Here is a 21,287-nt window from a genome sequence, read left to right as displayed (position 1 = left end):
TTTGTAGAATGTTTTTAGTCATTGGTTAGATGCTAAAACAGTTTTAGGAATACTGTGAAGAAGCTAGTGTGATGTATGGCAGGAGTGAGCATTCTCAGGTCGCCAGTGCGCCTCTGCTGACGCTGGTACCTGTGTGGGCCCCAGAGTTGGTGGGTAGAAAGCTTGGCAGTTGGTTCTCATGGCAGTCTTTTGGGTGGCTAGTAAGTCTTTAGTTTTTATTCTCTTGCCTGTTTCCATCGCACCTTGCAGAGAGCAGTGGGTCGGGTCGGGTTTTGGTGGACTTGCCCAGGCAGTCCTGGTTTGAGAGCGAGGTTTGTGCTGGGGAGCAGCCGCTCTCTTCTGTTGGCTTGCTCTGCCACTTCCGTCTTGTCTTTCCTCATCTGCCTTCTGCATGTGTGCTCCAACTTTGCTGCAGTCCTGCTGCTGTTTGAAGCACAGCCTGTGTGTGCCTCTGGACCTTGGCTTTTGGGCTTGATCCTTTTCATTCTCCCAGACAGACCTTTGCTGGAGTGCTGGGTTCCTTTTGGAATCCTTTCCTGTAACTCCTCAAGGACTCTTCTCTCCTTAGCTCGCTGTCCAGTGACTTTACTTAATGTTTCCTTGAGTAGTCTCTAAGCTCTTAGATAGCAAGGCTATGTGTCCTTTTGCCCTGTACCTCAGGCTAGCCTGACATTTGATCCCAAACTTTGCTAGCCTCCTGCATCAGCCCCCAGAATCCCAAGACTACAGGTGCTGCTGTGATGTGCCCTGTTCTTCAAGCAAGTTCTGCACAGTACTGCAGCAGGCACTGCATAAGGACTTGCTGGATATAGTGAAACCAATAAATGGATTGATTGCATTGATATCAGTGGGATCAATAAACACTTGGCAGCTTTAGGAGGTAGAAAAAGAAGTCGTCCTCCCTTTCTAGAAGCTAACTACCATATGCTCCTGTCCTGGAACCGACATTCAGTTTGTGGGCACAATGAGAGAGGTGACACAGTCTCTGACTTCAGAGCAAAGTTGGCTTAAGGGTGTGGTAAGAAGCACCTGGAGAAAAGGCACTTGAGGTGAGGTGACACTTGTCAGTAGGACAGGCTTAGCAGAGGAGTTCAGGGGCTGTTTTCATGGTGACCATCAATTCTGGCTTTGGAACATCTATGCTTTTTCATGACCTTAAGGCCCCAAAACATCCCAATTGTTTATGTAGCCTCTAAGGCTTTAGGCCCTCTTTCCCCCTCACTTCCTGCTTCTCCCAGTGTGGTCTGTGGTTCTAGAGGTCCTTTCCTTAATACCATGCCAGCACACCATGTGCCCTTCATACCTTCAGAGAGGCAGTGACCTTGTATATCCTGGATCCTAGCTATCCTGATGAGAACACCACACAAGTGGTTCTCAGTGATGGATGGGCTTTGAGATAGAGAATGAACATAGGATGAAACTGAACACTGGAGTCTGGGAGTGGGACAGAAGGAGAGAAGAACTAGTTGAGGAAAGATGGAGTGGACGGGAACAGTTTTATATCTTTCTTTCTCCCCAGAACCATTTATTCTGGCTTCAGAATTCAAGTCCTGCCTCTGAGCGAGTTAGTGCGATAATCTGGGAAGGAAACGAGTGCAAAAAGATGGACATGTCTGTGTTGGAGATAAGCGGCATCATCATGAGCAGGGTAAGAGCGTGCCGCAGGCTTCAGAGCCGAGCGGGTGAGAGCCTTGCTGCGGACCTATTCATCGATGAAGACTTGTTTACCAGCAGCTTGAATGCCTCCATGAAATCTGGCTGCAGACAAGCCTGTAGGGCATTTTCTTAATTAGTGATTAATGGGGGAGAGCCCAGCCCATTGTGAGGGAGACCATGTGCTGGTGGTCCTGGATTCTGTAACAACACAGGGTGAGTAAGCTATGAGGAACAAGCCAGTAAACAGCACTCCTCCATGGCCTCTGCCTCCAGGTGTTTCTGTCCTGACTTCCCTTAGTGATGAACTGTTACCTGGAAGTGTTAGCTGCAGTAAGCCTTCTCCTCCCCACGTTGCTTTAGGTCATGGTGTCCCATCACAGCAAAAGTGACCCTAACTAAAACAGCTTTATACTTTGTACCATCAGACGCTCAGGTGTGCCCGCAGCCATTCCTTAGACTGAATCCTAGTTTGTAGCAAGTCGAAGGTCTGTTCACATAGTCCCTGCTTTGGTGCTGGAGATTGAATCCAGGGCTCCCGCATGCTTAGCCACGCCTCGTCTTTCTGTCTTCTTATTTGTATTTGTTTTAAGATTTATCTTTAATATTGTAAGTGGTATTTGATAAATAACTTTTGGTAACTCCCTTTTTCTATGTAGTACTGATGGAGATTTTCAATTGGGTTGTAGGTCAATGCATACGAGCAAGGTGTTGGCTATCAGATGCTGGGGAATGCAGTCACCGTTGGCTTAGCACTTTTCCCGTTTTTATATCGACTTTTCCGAGAGAAGAGCTTTGACCAACTAAAGTCCATCTCAGCAGAGGAGGTTCTGACCCTCTTCTGTGGTGCGCCACCCGTCACACCTGTTGTTATTTTGTCTATAATTAATTTTATTGAAAGATTGTGTCTTACGTGGATGTTTTTTTTCATGATGTGTGTGGCAGAGAGAACATATAAGCAGGTGAGTGGACAGGCAGCCTTTGTCACCTCTGCATCCATCTGCTGCTCTGTTGAATTGTTTAGTTCCTTTCTCTGGGAGACTTGTGCATTTAATGCTCATGTGGGTGACTAATTGAAAAACACATTATAATCTGAAATCTTTAAAAATATTTAAATGTTCTTCCTGTTCTTAGGCAGTTTCATATGTGTATCATTCTGACCAGTGCGCCCCTGTCACCCTCTCCTACCTGTCCTCCCGCTCCTGCAGAACCCTTTCTTCTCATCAGGTCTCCTTTCTGTTTTATGTTTTTTCTAAACGACCCATGAGATGGCTTGCATGAATTTGGGTATGGGGCTATTTATTAGCTGCAGCAAGCCAACTCGGTCCACCACAGAGGAAGAACCACCCATCCCAGGGCTTCATCCTGTGCTGGTCTTATGCAGCTGTGAGTGCAGCAGCTATGTCATCTGAAAGTTTTCTGCAGGAGCAAGTGTTTCTGTAGAAACAAGTGGCGTAGGTTGCTGACTGCTCACCATCAGAACTTCGTATTTTATCCCTAGCATATAGAGTGGCAAGGTCATAATGTTTTTGTAATAAAAAGGCCAAGTAAAGGAATGGCCTAAAGTCTGGCGAGTTTTGGACTGAGGGTTTACTATGTTGAGGATGTGCTACAAGGAATATACTTTTTGAATGGAAACTTAATTCTAGAGTCAGCCAGAACTACGTCTGAACATTAGAGGTTGTGAATGCTGAGGACTCATTCAGAGTTCCAAAGGCTATCCCTTGCGTGCATTGAGAATGTGCCGTGTTTGGAAGAAGTGTTCACTGTGGGGTGGGCTTTGACGTGAACACTGCTGTTCTGAGGAACCACTGGATACGATGTTGATTTTGTTTAACGCTTTAAATATCCCAGGAATACTATTGATGGTTATTGAACATGTACCTAGACACTTGTACATTTTATTTTGTGATGTTTTAATTTCCTTTAGAGATTTTTATTTGCAAAACTCTTCAGCCATATTACTTCTGCCAGGAAGGCCAGGAAATATGAAATACCTCATTTCAGACTTAAAAAGGTGGAGAACATTAAAATATGGTTATCCCTGCGCTCCTATCTAAAGGTGAGCTTTTTTGATTAACTATAGTATATTTGTAGGGCTGTGGAAAACATATGTATGTTGATGATCCTGGCTAGAGTTGCAGAGCAGGCAGGGACTTATGGTCACTGGGAAATGATTCAGTGTTTGAACGGACTTGTTGGATGCCATGCAAGACGTGGTGTACAGAAAAGATAGTAGTGGTTCATGTGTAACGGTAGAGGGGAAAAGCTGTTGCCAGGACAGAAACCTTTGGATTGAATGCTTTTCTGACTGGGAAAGATCCTAGCTGAAAATATGTTAACGAATCAACCTCTTAATTTGAAAATTATGGCTCTTAGTTTTTCAGATTGATACCTAAAATATGTTAAAATGCTGTGTCAGAGATATCTCACACACGTTTATTTTCACATGAATGTACTACAACTCAGAGCTAATAGTGTAAAGTTGCTGTCTGACCATATCCTAAAACATTAACATATGCCTTCCTCCGCAGAGGCGGGGTCCACAGCGCTCAGTGGACGTGGTTGTGTCCTCCGTCTTCTTACTGACACTTTCAATTGCTTTCATTTGTTGTGCACAGGTAAAGTTTCACATCTCTTTTAATGGAAGGGAGAATTCTAGGCAGTGCCCACTTGGCTTTATAACAGGTTGCGGTGCGCTCGTGTGTTTTAAATGTGTCTCCATTCCTTTTACTATTTTGGATACCTGCTATATACATATTATCTTTTTGAAGTGGGAATGTTGATGTCCTTGACAATTCTTAGATTTTCAAAATTAGTTAAGATGGCAGTTTTTGACTGAAAGTTGTCACAGTCTGATAGTCGTAAGTGGGGATTCGCCACATGCTTTCTTCAACGCTGTTAGCTCAATGCCTGGGGAGAATTCTCTTATTCATCTCTTATTCTGAGTGATGACCTCAGAAATGAGTGTTTATGTATATGCGTGTTTGTATATCTCTGGGAGTCATCTGTTTACCTGGTGGAGTACAATCTGCTATCTGCTTGTTTTGAGGTCTAAATTGTTCCATGTTTGACTGATGTGGACCCTCTTGCGGGATGTGTCCTATCGATATCCCCCTTTATCTTCTTTTAAAATCATTTTTATTCTTTCCTTATTGTAAGAAGTTAAGGCTTGCTGGACATGGTGGCACATGCCTTTAATCTCAGCACTTTGGAGGCAGAGGCAAGTTTGACACCAGCCTGGTCCACAAAGTGAGTTCCAGGACAGCCAGGGCTGCACAGAGAAACCCTGTCTCGAAAAAAGTAACAACAAAAAGGAAGTTACATGCTCAGTGCACATCTTCCCATTTGAGTGTTAACTGTAGTGGTCAGAGAACAGACTTGACTGTTTTCAGTCCTTTGAAATGGGTAGAAGCTACCTTTAGTCCCTGGCATTGCTCACCAGTTTTATTAAATTAACCATTAGCACTTTGGATTGTGTCTGCTATTGCTGAGACCAATGTTCTCTGGTGTTGTAATTGCATTGCACAAGTCACACGACCAGTTTGGGTTGCTTTTTGCTCTTGATGGAAGTATACTTAAACCCATCACGATTGTGAAGTTGTTTGTTGTCAACTTAAAAATACTTAAAGTATTTTTGTTTGCTTGTTTGCTTGAGACACAATCTCATGATGTAACCTGGGATAGCCCCAAATGGTGGCAGATGTCTATAACCCCCAGCAGTTGAAAGAGGAAGGCAGAAGGGTCAGGAGTCCAGAGAGGCCATCCTTAACTACATACAGTGTGATGGATATAGCTGGGGGTGTGTGGGTCCCAAGGATTCAAGTCAGGTTCCCAGACCTAGTAGCAGGTAAGCTGTCTTGCCAGCCCTGAGTTACCTGGTTTTTATCCAACCTCATAGTCTTAGTTTTGGACTGCCTTACTTATTTAAATGCACAATAATTACTATTACTACAAATGCTGTAGCTTCCTGTTTGGCTCACCTGTTTTTCTTTTCTGTCTCTCCTCTTTTTCCTAATATTCCATTTAGTCTTCTGTTTACTTATACATTTGTCAATATTGTCTGAGTGATGACCTCAGAAATGAGCTAAGTATGAAGTCTAATGAAATGGTTGGTTTAGTATAGTCTAATTCTTAGCTTCCTTGGTAATGACATGGTTTTTTAAAGAAAGATTTATTTTATGTATATGCGTGTTTGTATATCACTGTTTGTGTATCCCTCCCAGAGAGGGAGGGCATTGGATCCTTTGGAATTGGAATCACAGACAGTGGTGAGATGCTCAGGGGTGCTGTGCACTGGATCCTTTGGAATTGGAATCACAGACAGTGGTGAGATGCTCAGGGGTGCTGTGCACTGGATCCTTTGGAATTGGAATCACAGACAGTGGTGAGATGCTCAGGGGTGCTGTGAATTGAACCCCTGTCCTCTAAAAGAGCAGCCACTGTTCTCAACCACTATAAGATTTCATATTCTTTTTTTTTTTTTTTTTTTTTTTTTTTTTTTTTTTTAATATTTTTATTACATATTTTCCTCAATTACATTTCCAATACTATCCCAAAAGTCCCCCATAGCGCCCCCCACTTCCCTACCCACCCATTCCCATTCTTTTGGCCCTGACATTCCCCTATATTGGGGCATATAAAGTTTGCAAGTCCAATGGGCCTCTCTTTCCATTGATGGCCGACTAGGCCATCTTTCAATACATATGCAGCTAGAGACAAGAGCTCCAGGGTTCTGGTTAGTACATCATGTTGTTCCAACAATAGGGTTGCAGATCCCTTTAGCTCCTTGGGTACTTTCTCTAGCTTCTCCATTGGGAGCCCTGTGATACATCCAATAGCTGACTGTGAACATCCACTCCTGTGTTTGCTAGGCCCCGGCATCGTCTCAAAAGAGACAGCTATATTTGGGTCCTTTCAGCAAGATCTTACTAGTGTATGCAATGGTGTCAGCGTTTAGAAGCTGATTATGGGACGGATCTCTGGATACAGCAGTCTCTAAATGGTCCATCCTTTCATCACAGCTACGAACTTTGTCTCTGTAACTCCTTCCCTGGGTGTTTTGTTCCCAATTCTAAGAAGGTGCACAATGTCCACACTTTGGTCTTCATTCTTCTTGAGTTTCATGCGTTTATCAAATTGTATCTTATATCTTGGGTATCCTAAGTTTTGGGCTAATATCCACTTATCAATGAATACATATTGTGTGAGGTCTTTTGTGATTGTGTTACTTCACTCAAGATGATGCCCTCCAGGTCCATCCATTTGGCTAGGAATTTCATAAATTCATTCTTTTTAATAGCTGAGTAGTACTCCATTGTGTAAATGTACCATAATTTCTGTATCCATTCCTCTGTTGAGGGACATCTGGGTTCTTTCCAGCTTCTGGCTATTATAAATAGGGCTGCTATGAACATAGTGGAGCATGTGTCCTTTTTACCGGTTGGGACATCTTCTGGATATATGCCCAGGAGAGGTATTGCTGGATCCTCCGGTAGTACTATGTCCAATTTTCTGAGGAACCGCCAGACTGATTTCCAGAGTGGTTGTACAAGCTTGCAATCCCACCAACAATGGAGGAGTGTTCCACTTTCTCCACATCCTCGCCAGCATCTGCTGTCACCTGAATTTTTGATCTTAGCCATTCTGACTGGTGTGAGGTGGAATCTCAGGGTTGTTTTGATTTGCATTTCCCTGATGATTAGGGATGTTGAACATTTTTTCAGGTGCTTCTCTGCCATTCGGTATTCCTCAGGTGAGAATTCTTTGTTCAGTTCTGAGCCCCATTTTTTAATGGGGTTATTTGACTTTCTGGAGTCCACCTTCTTGAGTTCTTTATATATATTGGATATTAGTCCCTTATCTGATTTAGGATAGGTGAAGATCCTTTCCCAATCTGTTGGTGGTTTTTTTGTCTTATTGATGGTGTCTTTAGCCTTGCAGAAGCTTTGTAGTTTCATGAGGTCCCACTTGTCAATTCTCGATCTTACAGCACAAGCCATTACTGTTCTATTCAGGAATTTTTCCCCTGTGCCCATATCTTCAAGGCTTTTCCCCACTTTCTCCTCTATAAGTTTCAGTGTCTCTGGTTTTATGTGAAGTTCCTTGATCCACTTAGACTTGACCTTAGTACAAGGAGATAGGAATGGATCGATTCGCATTCTTCTACATGTTAACAACCAGTTGTGCCAGCACCATTTGTTGAAAATGCTGTCTTTCTTCCACTGGATGTTTTTAGCTCCCTTGTCGAAGATCAAGTGACCATAGGTGTGTGGATTCATTTCTGGGTCTTCAATTCTATTCCATTGGTCTATTTGTCTGTCACTATACCAGTACCATGCAGTTTTTATCACAATTGCTCTGTAGTAGAGCTTTAGGTCCGGCATGGTGATTCCACCAGAGGTTCTTTTATCCTTGAGGAGAGTTTTTGCTATCCTAGGTTTTTTGTTATTCCAGATGAATTTGCAGATTGCACTTTCTAATTCGTTGAAGAATTGATTTGGAATTTTGATGGGGATTGCATTGAATCTGTAGATTGCTTTTGGCAAGATAGCCATTTTTACAATGTTGATCCTGCCAATCCATGAGCATGGGAGATCTTTCCATCTTCTGAGATCTTCTATAATTTCTTTCTTCAGAGACTTGAAGTTTTTATTATACAGATCTTTCACTTCCTTAGTTAGAGTCACGCCAAGATATTTTATATTATTTGTGACTATTGAGAAGGGTGTTGTTTCCCTAATTTCTTTCTCAGCCTGTTTATTCTTTGTGTAGAGAAAGGCCATTGATTTGTTTGAGTTAATTTTATATCCAGCTACTTCACCGAAGCTGTTTATCAGGCTTAGGAGTTCTCTGGTGGAATTTTTAGGGTCACTTATATATACTATCATATCATCTGCAAAAAGTGATATTTTGACTTCATCTTTTCCAATTTGTATCCCTTTGATCTCCTTTTGTTGTCGAATTGCTCTGGCTAGGACTTCAAGTACAATGTTGAATAGGTATGGAGAAAGTGGACAGCCTTGTCTAGTCCCTGATTTTAGAGGGATTGCTTCAAGCTTCTGACCATTTACTTTGATGTTGGCTACTGGTTTGCTGTAGATTGCTTTTATCATGTTTAGGTATGGGCCTTGAATTCCTGATCTTTCCAAGACTTTTATCATGAATGGGTGTTGGATCTTGTCAAATGCTTTTTCCGCATCTAACGAGATGACCATGTGGTTTTTGTCTTTGAGTTTGTTTATATACTGGATTACGTTGATGGATTTCCGTATATTGAACCATCCCTGCATCCCTGGGATGAAACCTACTTGGTCAGGATGGATGATTGTTTTGATGTGTTCTTGGATTCGGTTAGCAAGAATTTTATTGAGGATTTTTGCATCAATATTCATAAGGGATATTGGTCTGAAGTTTTCTATCTTTGTTGGGTCTTTTTGTGGTTTAGGTATCAGAGTAATTGTGGCTTCATAGAATGAGTTGGGTAGAGTACCTTCTGTTTCTATTTTGTGGAATAGTTTGTGAAGAACTGGGATTAGATCTTCTTTGAAGGTCTGATAGAACTCTGCACTAAACCCATCTGGTCCTGGGCTTTTTTTAGTTGGGAGACTATTAATGACTGCTTCTATTTCTTTGGGGGATATAGGGCTGTTTAGATCATTAACCTGATCTTGATTCAGCTTTGGTACCTGGTATCTGTCTAGGAACTTGTCCATTTCATCCAGGTTCTCCAGTTTTGTTGAGTATAGCCTTTGGTAGAAGGATCTGATGGTGTTTTGGATGTCTTCAGGATCTGTTGTTATGTCTCCTTTTTCATTTCTGATTTTGTTAATTAGGATGCTTTCCCTGTGCCCTCTAGTGAGTCTGGCTAAGGGTTTATCTATCTTGTTGATTTTCTCAAAGAACCAGCTCCTTGATTGGTTGATTCTTTGAATAGTTTTTCTTGTTTCCACTTGGTTGATTTCACCCCTGAGTTTGATTATTTCCTGCCGTCTACTCCTCTTGGGTGAATTTGCTTCCTTTTGTTCTAGTGCTTTTAGGTGTGTTGTCAAGCTGCTAATGTGTGCTCTCTCTAGTTTCCTTTTGGAGGCACTCAGAGCTATGAGTTTTCCTCTTAAAAATGCTTTCATTGCGTCCCATAAGTTTGGGTATGTTGTGGCTTCATTTTCATTGAACTCTAAAAAGTCCTTAATTTCTTTCTTTATTCCTTCCTTGACCAAGGTATCATTGAGAAGAGTGTTGTTCAGTTTCCACGTGAAGGTTGGCTTTCTATTATTTATTTTGTTATTGAAGATCAGCCTTAGTCCATGGTGATCTGATAGGATGCATGGGACAATTTCAATATTTTTATATCTGTTGAGGCCTGTTTTGTGACCAATTATGTGGTCAATTTTGGAGAAGGTACCATGAGGTGCTGAGAAGAAGGTATATCCTTTTGTTTTAGGATAGAATGTTCTGTAGATATCTGCCAGATCCATTTGATCCATAACTTCTGTTAGTTTCACTGTGTCCCTGTTTAGTTTCTGTTTCCATGATCTGTCCATTGGTGAAAGTGGTGTGTTGAAGTCTCCCACTATTATTGTATGAGGTGCAATGTGTGCTTTGAGCTTTACTAAAGTTTCTTTAATGAATGTGGCTGCCTTTGTATTTGGAGCATAGATATTCAGGATTGATAGTTCCTCTTGGAGGATTTTACCTTTGATGAGTATGAAGTGTCCCTCCCTGTCTTTTTTAATGACTTTGGGTTGGAAGTCAATCTTATCAGATATTAGAATGGCTACTCCAGCTTGTTTCTTCATGCCATTTGCTTGGAAAATTGTTTTCCAGCCTTTCATTCTGAGGTAGTGTCTATCCTTTTCTCTGAGATGAGTTTCCTGTAAGCAGCAAAATGTTGGGTCTTGTTTGTGTAGCCAGTTTGTTAGTCTATGTCTTTTTATCGGGGAGTTGAGTCCATTGATATTAAGAGATATTAAGGAAAAGTAATTGTTGTTTCCTGTTATTTTTGATGTTAAAGTTGGCATTTGTTCTTGTGGCTGTCTTCTTTTAGGTTTGTTGAGGGATTACCTTCTTGTTGTTTCTAGGGCGTGGTTCCTGTCCTTGTATTGGTTTTTTTCTGTTATTATCCTTTGAAGGGCTGGATTCTTGGAGAGATAATGTGTGAATTTGGTTTTGTCGTGGAATACTTTGGTTTCTCCATCTATGTTAATTGAGAGTTTGGCTGGGTATAGTAGCCTGGGCTGGAATTTGTGTTCTTTTAGTGTCTGTATAACATCCGTCCAGGATCTTCTGGCTTTCATAGTCTCTGGTGAAAAGTCTGGTGTAATTCTGATAGGCTTGCCTTTATATGTTACTTGGCCTTTTTCTCTTACTGCTTTTAGTATTCTATCTTTATTTAGAGCATTTGTTGCTCTGATTATTATGTGTCGGGAGGTATTTCTTTTCTGGTCCAGTCTATTTGGAGTTCTGTAGGCTTCTTGTATGTTCATGGGCATCTCTTTCTTTAGATTTGGGAAGTTTTCTTCTATAATTTTGTTGAAGATGTTTGCTGGTCCTTTGAATTGAAAATCTTCATTCTCATCCACTCCTATTATCCGTAGGTTTGGTCTTCTCATTATGTCCTGTATTTCTTGGATGTTTTGAGTTAGGATCTTTTTGCATTTTACATTTTCCTTGATTGTTGTGCCGATGTTCTCTATGGAATCTTCTGCACCTGAGATTCTCTCTTCCATCTCTTGTATTCTGTTGCTGATGCTGGTATCTATGGTTCCAGATTTCTTTCCTAGGGTTTCTATCTCCAGTGTTGCCTCATTTTGGGTTTTCTTTATTGTGTCTACTTCCCTTTTTAGGTCTAGTATGGTTTTGTTCATTTCCATCATCTGTTTGGATGTGTTTTCCTGTTTTTCTGTAAGGACTTCTACCTGTTTGATTATGTTATCCTGTTTTTCTTTAAGGATTTGTAACTCTTTAGCAGTGTTCTCCTGCAATTCTTTAAGGGATTTTTGTGCTTCCTCTTTATTGTCTTCTGCCTTTTTATCAGTGTTCTCCTGCATTTCTTTAAGTGTGTTATTAAAGTCCTTCTTGAAGTCCTCTATCATCATCAGGAGATATGCTTTTAAATCCGTGTCTAGCTTTTCCGGTGTGTTGGGGTGCCCTGGACTGGGCGAAGTGGGGGTGCTGGGTTCTGATGATGGTGAGTGGTCTTGGTTCCTGTTAGTAAGATTATTACGTTTACCTTTCGCCATCTGGTAATCTCTGGGGTTAGTTGTTATCGTTGTCACTATTTAAAGATTGGAGCAGAAGCTGTGTTCCACTCACCAGCAGTCTCTATATCCTGCGGTGGGGGTCGTGGGTAGCTGACGGTACCCCGGTGCTGGTCCAGCCGGAAGAGGCCTGTGGTCCTACTCAGGCGGTTTTTCTGCTTCCCTAACTAATGCAGTCTCTGGTCCCGCGTGCAATTGGATTGGAGCAGAAGCTGTGTTCCACTCTCCAGAAGTCTTAAGATCCTGTGGTGGGTGTTGTGGGTAGCTGGTGAGTGTCAGCTGACCCTGCGCCCCAGCTGCCCAGGTGCTTTTCTGACCGGAAGAGGGTTGTGGCCCTATGTAGGCCGGATTTCTCTCTCCCCAACCAGAGCAGTCTCAGGTCCCGCGTGATTGGACTGGAGCAGAAGCTGTGTTCCACTCACCAGCAGTCCCAAAATCCTGCGGCGGGGGTCTTGGGTAGCTGGCGGGTGTCAGGCAACCCTGCGCTCCCGCTACCCTGGCGCTGATCCGGCCGGGTGAGGCCTGTAGCCCTACTCAGGCCGGTTACTGCTTCCCTAACTAGTGCAGTCTCAGGTCTTGCGCAATTGGATTGGAGCAGAAGCTGTGTTCCACTCACCAGCAGTCCCAAAATCCTGTGACGGGGGTCGTGGGTAGCTGGCGGGTGTCAGGCAACTCTGCGCTCCCGCTACCCTGGCACTGATCCGGCTGGGTGAGGCCTGTGGCCCTACTCAGGCCGGTTTCTGCTTCCCTAACTAATGCAGTCTCAGGTCCCGCGCAATTGGATTGGAGCAGAAGCTGTGTTCCACTCACCAGCAGTCCCAAAATCCTGCGGCGGGGGTCGTGGGTAGCTGGCGGGTGTCAGGCAACCCTGCGCTCCCGCTACCCCGGCGCTGATCCGGCCGGATGAGGCCTGTGGTCCTACTCAGGCCGGTTTCTGCTTCCCTAACTAATGCAGTCTCAGGTCCCGCGCAATTGGATTGGAGCAGAAGCTGTGCTCCACTCACCAGAAGTCTTAAGATCCTGTGGCGGGTGTTGTGGGTAGCTGGCGAGTGTCAGCAGACCATGCGCCCCAGCTGCCCAGGTGCTTTTCTGACCGGAAGAGGGTTGTGGCCCTATGTAGGCCGGATTTCTCTCTCCCCAACCAGAGCAGTCTCAGGTCCCGCGTGATTGGACTGGAGCAGAAGCTGTGTTCCACTCACCAGCAGTCCCAAAATCCTGCGGCGGGGGTCGTGGGTAGCTGGCGGGTGTCAGGCAACCCTGCGCTCCCGCTACCCTGGCGCTGATCCGGCCGGGTGAGGCCTGTGGCCCTACTCAGGCCTGTTTCTGCTTCCCTAACTAATGCAGTCTCAGTTCCCGCGCAATTGGATTGGAGCAGAAGCTGTGTTCCACTCACCAGCAGTCCCAAAATCCTGCGGCGGGGGTCGTGGGTAGCTGGCGGGTGTCAGGCAACCCTGCGCTCCCGCTACCCTGGCGCTGATCCGGCCGGGTGAGGCCTGTGGCCCTACTCAGGCCGGTTTCTGCTTCCCTAACTAATGCAGTCTCAAGATTTCATATTCTTTATTTCATTTACCTGTTCCTTTGTGTATTAAAATTTATACATTTAAATTTAAGATCCAAGGTGTAATCTTTACATTGTGTAGCTGGCTACTTCTCAGATACATCCGATGCTCCGCCTCTGACCCTCCCTGAGTCACCTCTTTTCCTATGCAGTCCGTGCTGCTCTGCTGGGGATGACTTCTTTCCCAGTTTGCTCATTTGAAATGTCTTTTTTCTTTTAGATTTTTAGCCAGGGTCTCACGTAGTCCTGGATGCCTTGCAGTTCACTGTGTAGACAGGGATGGTCATCACTTCTGATCCTCGTGCCGTACTCCCCGAGTGCTGGGATTATAGCTGGGTGTCCCACGACCAGCTCAGTTAGTTTTGAAGAGTATTGTTTGGTGGGAATAGAACCAACCCGAGGTTGCCCACTAGTTGTGTTCTCTTTTCTTTTATTTTTTTAAATTAATTTTTCCATATTTTTTCCTCCCCGGCATCCACCCTCTGATTGTTCCACATCCCATACCTTCTCCCCACCTCCGTCTCCATGTGGATGCCCCCATTCCCCACCCCACCTGTCCTTTAAACTCCCTGGGGCCTCCAGTCTCTTGAGGGTTAGGTGCATCATCTCTGAATGAACACAGACCTGACAGTCCTCTACTGTATGTGTTAGGGCCTCATATCAGCTGGTGTATGCTGTTTGGTGGTCCAGTGTCTGAGAGATCTTGGGGGCCCAGATTAATTGAGACTGCTGGTCCTTCTACAGGATCGCCCTTCTCCTCAGCTTCTTTCAGCCTTCCCTGATTCAACAACAGGGGTCAGCTGCTTCTGTTCATTGGTTGGGTGCAAATGTCTGCATCTGACTCTTTCAGCTGCTTGTTGGGTCTTTTGGAGGGTAGAGATGCTAGGTCCCTTTTTGTGAGTGCTCCATAGCCTCAGTAATAGTGTCAGGCCTTGGGACCTCCCATTGAGCTGGATCCCACTTTGGGCCTGTCGCTGGCTCCTGTCCATTTCCATCCCTGTAATTCTTGCAGACGTGCACAGTTATGGGTCAGGCTGTGTCACTTGACGTCTTCCTGCTGGAGGTGGGTTTCCTCTTCCTAAAGTGTTTTCTTTTCAGTTTGTCTGGGATTCTGTTACCCATTTCTTTTTTTTTTTCTTTGAGACAGGATCTCATTATTTAGTCCTTGCTGGTCTGAAACTCTCTCTGCAGGTTAAGGCTGGTCTTGAACTCACTGAGATTCACCTGCCTCTGATTATAGGCTTATGCTGCCACACCTAGCTCTGTTGTCTCTGTATTTCCATATTTTATCTTGTGAAGTTGTTGTTAGTCTCACTGTTGCTTTATAAAAAATAACCTTTCTCTCTGGCTTAAGAGTCAGAGGGGCTTTGTTTTGTAGGCTGTGATACTGCTGTGATTTGTGGAATTGTGTAAGGACTGTCTTTCTGAAAGGCTCACTAGCTGCTGCCAGCTGGGGCTTTCCTCATCCTGGTTATAGCTGCTTGACCACGGTGACCCCTACCCAGACTGAGCTGAAGAGCTTTGCTCTTTCAGAACCCAGGGTTAAGAAGCTGAGATATTAGTGACAGGTTTTGGAGAAGAAGGGTCCTTGCAGCCAAGGGTATCATTTCAAACCAAGGCTGGTGGGAGTCGAAGCTCACAGGGTCCTGTGAGGCCATAGAGGTAGTCATGGGGGAAGGGAAGGAAGGGGCTTAGTGACTTCCTGCATATTACAAGGTCGGCACTTGGCTTCCTCAAGAGCTCTTTATAGACTCTCTCGAGAAATACCTAACTTTCTTGGGCTTTCATGAGTGAAGTTCTTTACTTTTAAGTCAGTAAGTTTTAAAGTAGAACCTTAAGACACACAGTAGGCCCTCAGTGCAGCCATGCTCCCATGCTGTTATTTGAATCCTAAAATGGAATAGAGCCAGGCCTTCAGGGCTCTACTCAGACTGGCCTGAGGGCCTTAGACGGGTGAAGTTGGAGCAGCAGTGGTCACCTTGTGCCTGTGACCACCAGTGACTCAGGGAGCTGGAGTTCCTTGTTTCCTACCTTGTTCCTTGGAGACCCCTGCAGTCTTTCCTGAACAGGAAACAATATAGGAACCTTGGAGATACCTTATGAACATTCAGCTCCTGTCCTTTGAGGAAACTGTAGATTGCTAGTAATGTTTTAAAATTGACACAGGAATAATTCAGCGATACTAAGATAACCATTGAGAGTGAGTGGAGGAGCACCCTCATAGAGGCAAAGGGGAAGAGGGAGAGGAAGGACGGGATGGGGAGTGGTGGAGGGGTAACTGAGAAGGGGGATATCATTTGAAATGTAAGTGAATAAAATGATTAATTAAAAAAAAGACAACTATCAAACTTTTTCTGGTCCTTTGGTAGGTTCTTCAAGGTCACAAGACATTCCTGAATGATGCTTACAACTGGGAGTTCTTGATCTGGGAAACAGCATTGCTGCTTTTCTTGCTTCGCCTGGCCTCACTGGGGTCAGAAACCAACAAGAAGTACAGCAATGTTTCCATCCTGCTCACTGAACAGGTACTGATGGGTCCCAGCAGTCTGCTAGAGGACTGGGCCGAGCTCTTAACTGTGACCTCACATCTTTTGCCACTCTGTAATTATCTTTTCTCCTGCATCTAAAATGAGTGTAACACCTCTGTCTTCTGCCTAGGGCTGGGAGAATGAGCTAATGGGCTGAGAGTACTTTGCTATACTATAGAGGGATTTTTGTTGTTAATAAGGGAACATGTAAATACATACTAAGATTGACAGATGTTTCTTATGAATGTGGAGTGATGATGCATTTTCTATGTTAATTTTGATTTTAAGTTCAAGTTTTCCATAAACATTAAGTAAACACACTTGAGATAATTTGTTTTTGTTTTTTATTATTTTTTGGCCTTAGAGTCATAGTGGATAATTGTTCCTATAGGGGAAAAATAAGGAGTTACTAAGTTAAAACAGCTATCTCTTTTTCTCTATCCATAAATGCTTCTTGAAGATACTATATTACTTGGGGGAGATTGGTAAGAGTGAGACATAATGTTTGAATTCAAGGAATTTGTATGCTGATTATGTTACAACTAGAATTTTTTATTATTTTGATAAATTGTTTTATCAGATGTTGTTTTGTTTTCTCTAAGTAGCTTTTCTTTACCACAGAGGTGAATGATGGGGGGACGCCATGCTTCCTAGATGCCGAGGCCGTAGATCCTGGACATAATTTACTTGAAACAATGATCCTCAAAATCTGCCAGGTTTTATGCAATGTGTATTTTTTTCTGTAAAATTTACCTTATTCTTTTTTCTTTCTCTTAGATTAATTTATATCTTAAAATGGAAAAAAAGCCAAATAAGAAAGAACAGCTCACTCTAGTGAATAATGTACTGAAACTGTCCACGAAGTTGTTAAAGGTGAGTGGGCCTCCCCTGCACATGCTCTACAGTATGAGTTCTTAGAAAAGCAAAGGGCAGGTGGAGTCATGGCTGGACAGACCAGAGCTGTCAGAAGCTTCCAGAAGGAACTTAGGGAGAGTGGCTTCCATTCTCATGCTGGGCTGCCTAGTCAGAACGAGAGAACTTGTTTCTTCTGGGGGAGGCTGGACGATCCCTGGCTTATTCCTGAGGGACATCCCTGAGGGCTAGGGTTTGACCATGGAAAAGCAGACTGCTGTTGGCCCGTGGACAGGGTTTTGTCTGGGTGTTAGTGCTTAGACCTGCTGGAGGCCTCAGCCCTGTTCCCAGAGGCACTGACATCACTAGTGCCACTGGGCCTGAGGAGCTGCTGCTCAGCTCACTCTCTGTGGCTGCTTAGACTGGAGGTCCGAGGCTCTGAAAGTCTTCAGGAGGCCTTTGTGCTGAGCCCAAGGTCTTTAGCCTTCTTATCGTTGACCTCTAAGGGCTTTGGCTGCTATGTCTTTGTACCAGATATTCATCTATGTAGCCAAAAGGCCAATCTGTTTGTGTACAGGGCCCAGGCTCTGGCTGATGGCAGTCAATGTTTTTATGCAAGATAGATGAAGTAAATTAAGCTTGTGTTGAATTAAGTCATTAAATCCATGTTATACTACCTAGAAAAGATATCTAACCAGTGCTAGGCAGTTCGGTTCTGAATGCTGGCATGATGGTTTTGGATTAATGGAAAAGAGTTTTCAGTCTTATAATCTAGGGTCTGATGGTTACTCATCTCTTACTATATTCACTGTGTAGGCCAGGGTAAGCTTTGAACTCACAGAGACATGCCTGTCTCTGACCCCCAGCTGCTAGGATTAAAAGCACTACTGTTAAAAAACAGTATTAATGACTTATTGCTCCCTTCCACTTTAACAAGGTTAGGCCATGGAAAGGTTGGTGCCTGCCTCACAGATTTCTCTGAAAGTAGCTCTGGGATACTAAGGAAGCCATAAGCAGCATCCTCAGAGACCAGCACGAGGCAGTGCTGACTGTTCACTTCAGTTCCCTCGTCCTTGCAGGAGCTGGACACACCATTTAGACTCTATGGACTGACCATGAACCCCTTAATCTACAACATCACGAGAGTAGTCATCCTTTCTGCTGTCTCTGGAGTTATAAGCGATCTTCTAGGATTCAACATAAGGGTAAGTGTCAGCACAGCTCTAGCTTTGTCTTTAATACTGAATGGGCCTGGAACCAGCTCTTGAGACCATTTGACCTGGTGTTTCATAGGCTTCTCAGCTTAGCTTTCCTCATTTGATAAAACTAAAAGGCTGAACTAGTGATCAAACGAAACATCCAGTTTTAAATTTCATGTCAGTGGCATGGTCTGGGTGAACGTGTTACTGTGACCCAGGGAGATACTGGCATGACTGTAAACGTGCAAAGCATTAACAGTAGGCGCCACTTTTGATCTGGAAATATTTATTTTTTTCTCCTTCCACTGTCAGAATTATTTATTTCTTCCTATGTAAAGGGTTCTTATAGAAACAGATTTGAAAGTTCCTCAAGAAATTAAAAACAGAACTACCATATGACCCAGTTACTTCATCCTGGGCACACACCCAGAGAACTCCATTCACTACCACAGAGATATTTACACCTCTTGTTTATTGCTGCTTTAGTCACTATAGCAAAGAAGTAGAACAAACCTACTTGTTTATCAACAGATGGATGGATTAATGAAAGTCTGGTCCACATATACTATGAAATAGTATTGAGCTTTAGAAAAACGAAATTGCAAAATCTGGAGGAAAATGGATGAACACAGAATGTGTAATAGTAAAGTAAGGTTATATAATCTCAGAAAGAAAAAACAAACCCTGCATGTTTTCTATCCTGTGTGGATACTGGTCTAAAATATATGCATGGCCATGTGTAGACAGGCAGACATATGGATACAGTGTAACACGCAGACAGGAAAACATAAGGTAGATGCTCGTGATGGAGAAGAAAAGTGAAAGGACATCAAGTTTGTCCAGTGTTGACTTTATAATGGATCTTGTGTGTGTGTGGCGGATAAGTGCACACAAGTGCAGCTTGGGAGCTGGAGGGACGGCTCAGTAGTTAAGAGCACCTGTTGCTTTTGCAGGGGACATGGGTTCAGCTCTTGGTACCCACATGATGGTTCATGACCATCCATAACTCAGTTCCAAGGGATCTGACACTCTCTTCTGACTCTGGTCAGCATACATGTTGTATACATACATACATACATACATACATACATACATGCAGACAAAACACTTACAAAAAGATAAAAATAAATCTTTAGAAATTAAATAATAGCGAAAGTGAAAAGTTCAAAACCATAATTGATAATGAAAGTGTACTGCCAGTGTGAACACCACAGCTCGGGATATACACAGTCATTGAGATTTTGCATCCGCTAAGCTTTCTGTGTGATGGCTTTTATTTGCAAGGTTTTTATAATCTTTAATAAAACAGTAAGTGGATTTTTAGTTTGTAGTCATATGAATATACATCTAAATCCTAGCTAACTGGTGTTTTTGGGGTGATTTTCTTTTCTTAGCTGTGGAAAATTAAGTCCTGAGCTGAGATGTATGCCTGGACTCTGCTGGCTGGTGTCACTGCTCCCCAACTGAGGACAAAGATGGCCCACAGAAACCAGTGGCCCCACCTGCAGGCTCACATGCATCAGTCTCTCCACTCAGCCCAGTCTAACGAATGGAGCTTCGGTACCTCCTTTCCCCGGGCCTGTGTTAAAAACCTGCACTTTCATGGTTCTCAAGCATCGTGAATAGTCAGCAAACTAAAGCCTGCCTCACAAAGACTTGGACTATTCCTGAGTCAGGACATTTATCCTGGAGCCTCCAGTACTGTGCTAGTTATACTTACTGTAAATAGTCTCTTGGGTAACCATGGTAGATGTTCGAAGCATGACGCAACTGTCTCTTATTGGAAATATTTAAATGCATTACTTTTCTATTATAGTCTATGGATTGAGGACTTCTCTATCAGAAAGAGAGAAACTATTTTAGGTTGAATCCAAATAAAAGAACTTTACTAGAGAATTTTAGTTTCTAGGCGTTTTTTGCAGTGAGGGTGGAGGAATGCAATAACTTGAAACAGAATTTTGTTCATTTTTGGAGGGAATCTCCTTTAGAGTTAAGCCTGTAAGTACATTGTTGGTGAGCCTTGCATGCTCATGAGTTGGTAGCATGCCCATCTGATGGCACGCCTCTGGTGGTTTGCCTGCTGTGCAGTGGCGGTATCCAGCCTCTAGTGCACTTGAGGTCCTCAGCGTCTAACGATGGTTCATACTGTGCCTTGAATGTAGCCTTACTTGTTAGTGACCCAGCATGCACTCGTGGTTAATGGAGACATCGGTATTCCTGCTCACCAGGTTCCCTACCTTGAAGAATTTCTTGAGGAAGACTGGAAGCATGAACACCTTAATGGTAAGATTTTGTAAACTTGGTTATCTCATGTCCGACAGTTATCATGGGATTGGTTTTACTTTTTTTTATGTGTATGATTGTTTTGCTTGTGTAAATAGTTGTGTGCCATGTGCATGTCTGGTGCCTGAGCCCAGAAAAGGGCACTGGATCTCCTGACACTGAAGTTACAGACGATTGTGAGCTGCTGAACTCCGGTCTTCTGCACATACTCTTAACCTCTGAGCCATCCCTCCAGCCCCAGCTACACACATTCTCTATGCAGGAAAACTGATGAACTTAAAGATTAACTTCTCACGCCGGGCGTGATGGCGCACGCCTTTAATCCCAGCACTCAGGAGGCAGAGGCAGGCGGATTTCTGAGTTCAGGCCAGCCAGGTCTACAAAGTGAGTTCCAGGACAGCCAGGGCTATACAGAGAAACCCTGTCTCGAAAAACAAAAATACAAAACAAAAACCAAGATTAATTTCCCAAATATACAGATTGTATAGATCTTCCTCTGTTCAAGTCCTTGCCCCTGCTAAGTGTCTCAGATTTCTCACCTGTTAAGTAAGTGAAATAACTACCTAATGGGGTTGTTATTATTTAATGAGAGTGAAAGGTTCTTGGCAGTTAATTCCACTGTAAATATTATCATTATCTAATATCCTTTTAAAAATCTGATAGATTTATAGCTGTGAAGATACAAACACGTGTAGGTAGTGGATTAGCAAGAATATGCACCTATCCCAAGTGCTGTGAGGAAGCTATGCTTTATTTTTTTAAAAAAGTTCCATTGATCTGTGCGCATATATATGTGAGTGAGTGTATGCTCACATATGTTTGCATGGGGTATAGTGTGTGTATAGAAGTCAGCAAAGCAGGTCTGTGTCCCTTATCAGTCTGCTGATTAATTTGAAGCAGGGTCCCCTGATCCTGGTGTTCATGTTCTTTTGACCAGGCTGGAACCCAATGATCC

At 43.4% G+C, this 21,287-nt stretch overlaps 1 protein-coding gene across 6 annotated transcripts in view; it reads left to right on the top strand.

Annotated features, from left to right (window-relative positions):
* Positions 1–21,031, top strand: part of Phtf1 (putative homeodomain transcription factor 1) — a 49,499-nt gene extending 28,468 nt beyond the window's left edge. For 2 of the 6 annotated variants that reach the window (XM_085835604.1, XM_085835605.1), the window contains 8 exons: positions 1,520–1,648; positions 2,343–2,615; positions 3,584–3,715; positions 4,188–4,274; positions 15,840–15,995; positions 16,776–16,871; positions 17,930–18,055; positions 19,444–21,031. In XM_085835604.1, the coding sequence (XP_085691730.1) occupies positions 1,520–1,648; positions 2,343–2,615; positions 3,584–3,715; positions 4,188–4,274; positions 15,840–15,995; positions 16,776–16,871; positions 17,930–18,055; positions 19,444–19,464 (1,020 nt within the window). In that variant the 3' untranslated portion in view covers positions 19,465–21,031. Of the gene's footprint in view, positions 1–1,519; positions 1,649–2,342; positions 2,616–3,583; positions 3,716–4,187; positions 4,275–15,839; positions 15,996–16,775; positions 16,872–17,912; positions 18,056–19,443 lie in introns of those variants that run through there. The other 4 variants (XM_021158742.3, XM_029475671.2, XM_021158739.3 and 1 more) reach the window with 4 other exon arrangements.
* The last annotated feature ends 256 nt before the right edge of the window (positions 21,032–21,287 follow it).

Source organism: Mus caroli, unplaced genomic scaffold (assembly GCF_978045245.1).
Source record: "Mus caroli unplaced genomic scaffold, Mus_caroli_1 scaffold_3, whole genome shotgun sequence".
Taxonomy (NCBI): Eukaryota; Metazoa; Chordata; class Mammalia; order Rodentia; family Muridae; genus Mus; species Mus caroli.
The sequence above is the reverse complement of the archived record's forward strand: the minus strand, read 5'-3'. Positions and strand labels throughout refer to the sequence as shown.